This window comes from Lactuca serriola, chromosome 4 (assembly GCF_051521515.1).
Source record: "Lactuca serriola cultivar US96UC23 chromosome 4, Lser_US96UC23_V15, whole genome shotgun sequence".
In the NCBI taxonomy this organism is placed as follows: domain Eukaryota; kingdom Viridiplantae; phylum Streptophyta; class Magnoliopsida; order Asterales; family Asteraceae; genus Lactuca; species Lactuca serriola.
The window spans coordinates 28,167,496-28,172,385 of NC_136411.1; the positions used below are offsets into that span (position 1 = coordinate 28,167,496).

Below are 4,890 nucleotides of genomic sequence, written 5' to 3' on the forward strand. Positions count from 1 at the left end.
GACCAAATCTATTGTTCCTTTCTTCACAGAAATAAACGCCTTTTTTTTTATAATTAATATTCTCAAAGTTGACACTTTTGACTAATTTCAAAGACTCAACCCTTGTTATCTCCTCTTAAACTATCTTTGACTCGTTGACTCACAACTTGCCAAGTGGGAAAACCATGGCCCCATTTTGGTAGCTCAACATGATTCATCCTAATCAACTTCCCTATAAATACTCCATTAAAACGACTTTTCTTCCAAATCCTAACACATCCTTATCTGATATCTCTTCCATCAACATGAATCCCGACTACAGTCTTCATCGCTCAAACATGGAGTCACCGGATTTCGAGGATACAACCTTCTACACAGAACTCACAAGACAAATACTGTTGATTATGGATGAAGATGACGACACATATACAAGAAGAAACAGAAATGGAGCTTCACAGTTTCAGAGGACACCGGTAAGTGGTGGCTCCGGGAAGTATTTTAACTGGGTGGAGGGTCAAGGTGGTAGAAACATGGAGGTCCCTGGTTGGATGGAGAGCTTGTGGGCCAACAATGGGGCTGGCACCGGTGTTTTTATACCCCGTGTTGTGACCACCGGAAAAGTTAGGAGAAGAAGACACCATAAATCAAGAAAGAACAAAGATGGAGGAAGAATACATTCATTAGAAGGACAAAAGATTCATGTGTGATTATAGTACTTATCGCATTACTAATTCGTTATTTTTGTACATAAAGTGATATATATATATATATATATATATATATATATATATATATATATATACTTTATCATTTTAGCATTACTAGATACTACAGTTAAGCATGCTTCGGTGAGAACAAACAAATTGCCTAAAGCTGACAATATCTTTGTATGTACGTCCGGGATGTTGCAATAAATGATCCAATTATTAAATTAGACATATAAATAGATGCATGATTTCAATAGATAGGATCCAACCTTAGGTGAGACCCGATAAAATTAACGATATAAAAGTTTAAAACAACCACATCAAACCATTACATTTTCAAAAACAAAAATAAAATCATTTACAATCAAACAGTTATCGTTTCTTGTATACGGTCACGGTCAATATATTGACTTTGACTCGACCCATCCCTAACGCGTGCACTTCTATGTTGAAGGCGCTGATGCAGTGTCTCTGACATCTGGTTAAAAAACTCTGGGTCCCACCTGTGTATCAACAACGGATCTTCTGCGTAACAAATATATATCGATGTAACCGCACTTTCCACCACCACCATTGCCAACCCAACCTAGTTACCATTTATCATTTACCATAAATTATACATTACATTTATTTTTATAAAAAAATAATAATAATAAATTTACCAAAATCATTCCCATTAGTATAGCTGTGGACCCCATCATCATCTCTCTGTCTGGATGTTTAATCCTTGTTAAAACAACAGCACAAGTTCCTGTTATAAGCCCGCCTAATATCATACCCATTAGTAAAACAGCACCTGAACAATCATATGCAATGAGTGCTTCAACACCAGTGGATTGAAACAGCTCCCATGCGTCTCTTGCTGAGTGATTAAAGCTTTTCCCATAAACAGCAATCTAAATTATTTATATAAAAAGATTTTCAGAGAATTCATGAAATTGTATATTATATAAAATAACTTTATTACGCACCTGTACATATGCATATTTATTGAAGAAACGCACGAGAGTCTCCACTAGATGAAACAAGAAATCCACACAGCATAAAAGACACTCGTTGTTGCCAATTTTTGATCTGAATCCTCTAATCTGAGAGTCAAATTTATAGAAAAGGTTAAAAAAAAAAAAAGTGTATTATTTATTTATATGTATATTTATATTTACTAATTACCTCCCATCGTAGTGTTCGAATAGCAGCTGTGAAAAGAGAACCATAACAGATGCTTCCAAAAGAGGTAGTGACAGCGTACTTTAAAGATTGCAAAAGAGGGTTTCTTGGCATCGACGCCGCCTCTCTGCCACCATGAATAAGCACAAGAAACACCATACCGGAAACTATCACATGAACAGTGTTACAAAGCACAGCCCCTGTCCAAAACAAACTCACTGAAAAAACCTGAAATTTTTACAAAGTTTATTTCAACATATGTTATCACAAAAGAATGAAATTTTACATTTTTATTTGTGATTTGTTACAAGAAAAGAAACAACAAGTGGCCACCTCACCACAAGAAGCCACCATCGACCACCATCACCTATGCTTGAAGCCACCACACCGGATGCTCCAAACGACCATAATGCTAGCCAAAGAAGCATGACTAACATGAAAGCACATACGATTCTCATGATTTCTGGAAGCTTCCATACCATTTTTACAGCTCTTTGAAGAACCAACATTGTGAATGGAAGTCTAGATGAAGTGAGAGTTAAATAAAAGTTGAAAAAAAGATAACAACTTTAATTTTATTATTACCTGTCTATGACTGATATGATGTATAAGAAGTGTAATCCAGATCCAATAGCGAAAGCGACACCCCAGAAAACTAGTTTCCCCCAAAAACACAAGACGCTAACAACTGCGAGGTATGTGGTTAATATATGAACAGAGACTTTCATCATTTGATTTGAACGTGAACCAAGTAATAACAACCAAATCCATCCGATAACTGTGCTGATTGCACCAGAAATGGCGTATAGTGGCCAGTAATCTTCTGTTAAACCCGTTTGATTTTCAAGAAACCTGTTTGTGTATTGATCGATGTTAAGCCTATCTTTCTTTCTGAACCTATTGAGTCCGAGTATCCCAAGAGCGAAACCTACTAAAATCAGATGTAAAACAAAGATTCCTAGCCAGAAGACATCTCTCCAATGGCGTGAAGCTCCAAGAGTTGGATTCATTGATATGGCGTTCCCACGATCTGCACTCTAGAATACGATTGAAGAGAAGCAAGCGCCCATGGATTAATGATGTGTAAACTTTCGAGATTAGTTAGAATTTTAACGATAACAACGAAATCAAAGCGATTAACATGCGACATTTAACTTTTTTTCCCTTCCATATTCGCAAATTACCAATTTGATTCCAATTAGAGAAATTGAAGTGGGCGGCAGTTACGATCAAAAAAAGACAAAAGCCAAGTGGCAATGCCGATATCAATACGTATGAACTAAGAATTATTATAAAAAGAAGATGAACAAAAACAAGTTGACATGTGGGAATGTCCAGAAAGAGAGGAAACAAAAGAGAAATTTTGTGTACCTGTTGGGCTGCGGTGGTCATAGAAGCAGAGACATTGGAGGAAGAAGAAGAAAAGCGGGTTTGCGCGTGATTCATTGTTAGATTAAACGATGTGAGAGCGAATGAGTAGTGAGAATTAAAGAGAAAAATCATGAACAGAAAGTTGATAAATTAGGGTTTTTGAAGTAGGGGGGAAACGGAAATTCAACAGCCGAAGGAACAACATGAATCATGAGTCATGAATCATAGGGACAGTTGAATTGCGAGAGTGACAGATCAGAGACGGGATAATGTTAAGTTAAACTTAAACCCGGTCCAGACAAAACAAACCGGTTGGATTCCTTAAATATATTGTTTGTCTTTTGGTCCGTCTATTTATTCCTCAATGAATAATTTATTAATTTTTTATTTGTAACGAATTAAATTTAAAGAGAAAGGACAACCGGTATGAATAAATATTTTATAACCAAATCTATTTAAATCATGGATTTCCCTTATTTTATATACGATATTTTGTTTCATTATATTGTTATTTTAATCATCAGCTAATTCCAAAAGTCAAAAAGAACAAAAGTGGGAGTCATAAGATTTTGACTAGCTTTTGCCAAATTCTAATAAAACTGAATAATTAATTTTTTCAAAACTAGTTTTTGTGAAATACCAAAAATTTTAGGGAATATCTTTTCTGGCAAATTACTAATTTTCCAAATGGTTTGTGAAATTTCACTGAATTTTGTGATTCTTTTTTTTTTTTTTAACAAAATCATCAATCGTTACTTTTTAAGTAAAAATTAGGTTTCAGGATGACTTTGTGAAATGTTTAGTCTTTGTAAACAGGGTAAAGTTGGTTATGGATGGTAGCTGTAAAAATCAAATCAAATCACACCTTAAAAGTTAAAACAAAAGTCATTACATTCGTAAATGAAACAAAATTAAAGGAAAGTCCTTTCTAATTTACAATGTTTATTTGTACTTTGTAGTCTAGGGCAGTTGGAGAAAATTAATGTGCTTTGGTTATATAACGTAAGAATTTATGAATCGTGTCTTGCATTTTCCGCACGTATATCCATTATCTGCTAATTAAATCTTTCGCTATTGCCAAGAAATTTTGTTTATAAGATTATCAGTTGAGGTTATCGTTCAAATATCATAAATTCACTAACGAGTGAGATCCATAGTAAAAAATAATTGAATTGGTTTTGAGAAGATTTGCAACGATCTAAGATAACATGTAGATACATAACTTGGACTAAACCAATAGTAAAGTTAAGTTGCTTTATATTCGTTTGATGCGTCATGCATTGGTGTATATATGCAAACACAATGTACAAAAGTTAATGTATATGATAAAATCCTTTTATGATTTTAAGATTATCTTGACAATTCATGTACATATATACTTTAAGCATTCCAATGTATACTACGGTCGTTGCAAACCTTTTGAATTGGTGCACATAGACATCTTCGAAATCAAAGAACGCAAAAAATTAGAAAAGAAAATCGACTAATCTTTTCCATTGCTATAGTGTACAGAACATATGTTCACAAACAAATCCATATATTTAACCTCTTTACCAATTTAGATTTTACTATATTTGATTATTTATATTAAATGGCATAACGATTATAACACAATATATAATATTGTTGAGAAGATTAAGATTGAATACTCGACGTCAAACCAATT

General features: G+C 33.9%; 1 protein-coding gene across 2 annotated transcripts; it reads right to left on the minus strand.

Annotated features, from left to right (window-relative positions):
* Positions 1–931: 931 nt before the first annotated feature.
* LOC145101247 (uncharacterized) lies at positions 932–3,526 on the minus strand. 2 transcript variants are annotated; one of them, XM_079038424.1, is made up of 7 exons: positions 3,225–3,526; positions 2,439–2,890; positions 2,192–2,345; positions 1,857–2,081; positions 1,658–1,774; positions 1,349–1,582; positions 932–1,272 (listed from the first exon to the last, which is right to left on the minus strand). In XM_079038424.1, exons 1-7 carry the CDS (start codon positions 3,354–3,356, stop codon positions 1,051–1,053), a joined length of 1,536 nt encoding a protein of 511 aa, XP_078894550.1. In that variant the 5' UTR covers positions 3,357–3,526; the 3' UTR covers positions 932–1,050. The 2 variants fall into 2 exon arrangements, with proteins under 2 accessions (XP_078894550.1, XP_078894549.1); XM_079038423.1 differs by having other exon boundaries at positions 2,192–2,375.
* Positions 3,527–4,890: the final 1,364 nt, after the last annotated feature.

Bases quoted from the DNA above. Each gene is read 5' to 3' on its own strand.
- LOC145101247 (XM_079038423.1), bottom strand. From the start codon at position 3,356: ATGATTTTTCTCTTTAATTCTCACTACTCATTCGCTCTCACATCGTTT. The intron at 1,583-1,657 runs GTGCGTAATAAA...TAAATAATTTAG, and splicing joins ATAAATATGCATATGTACAG to ATTGCTGTTTATGGGAAAAG. The intron at 1,273-1,348 runs GTAAATTTATTA...AATGGTAACTAG, and splicing joins TACTAATGGGAATGATTTTG to GTTGGGTTGGCAATGGTGGT.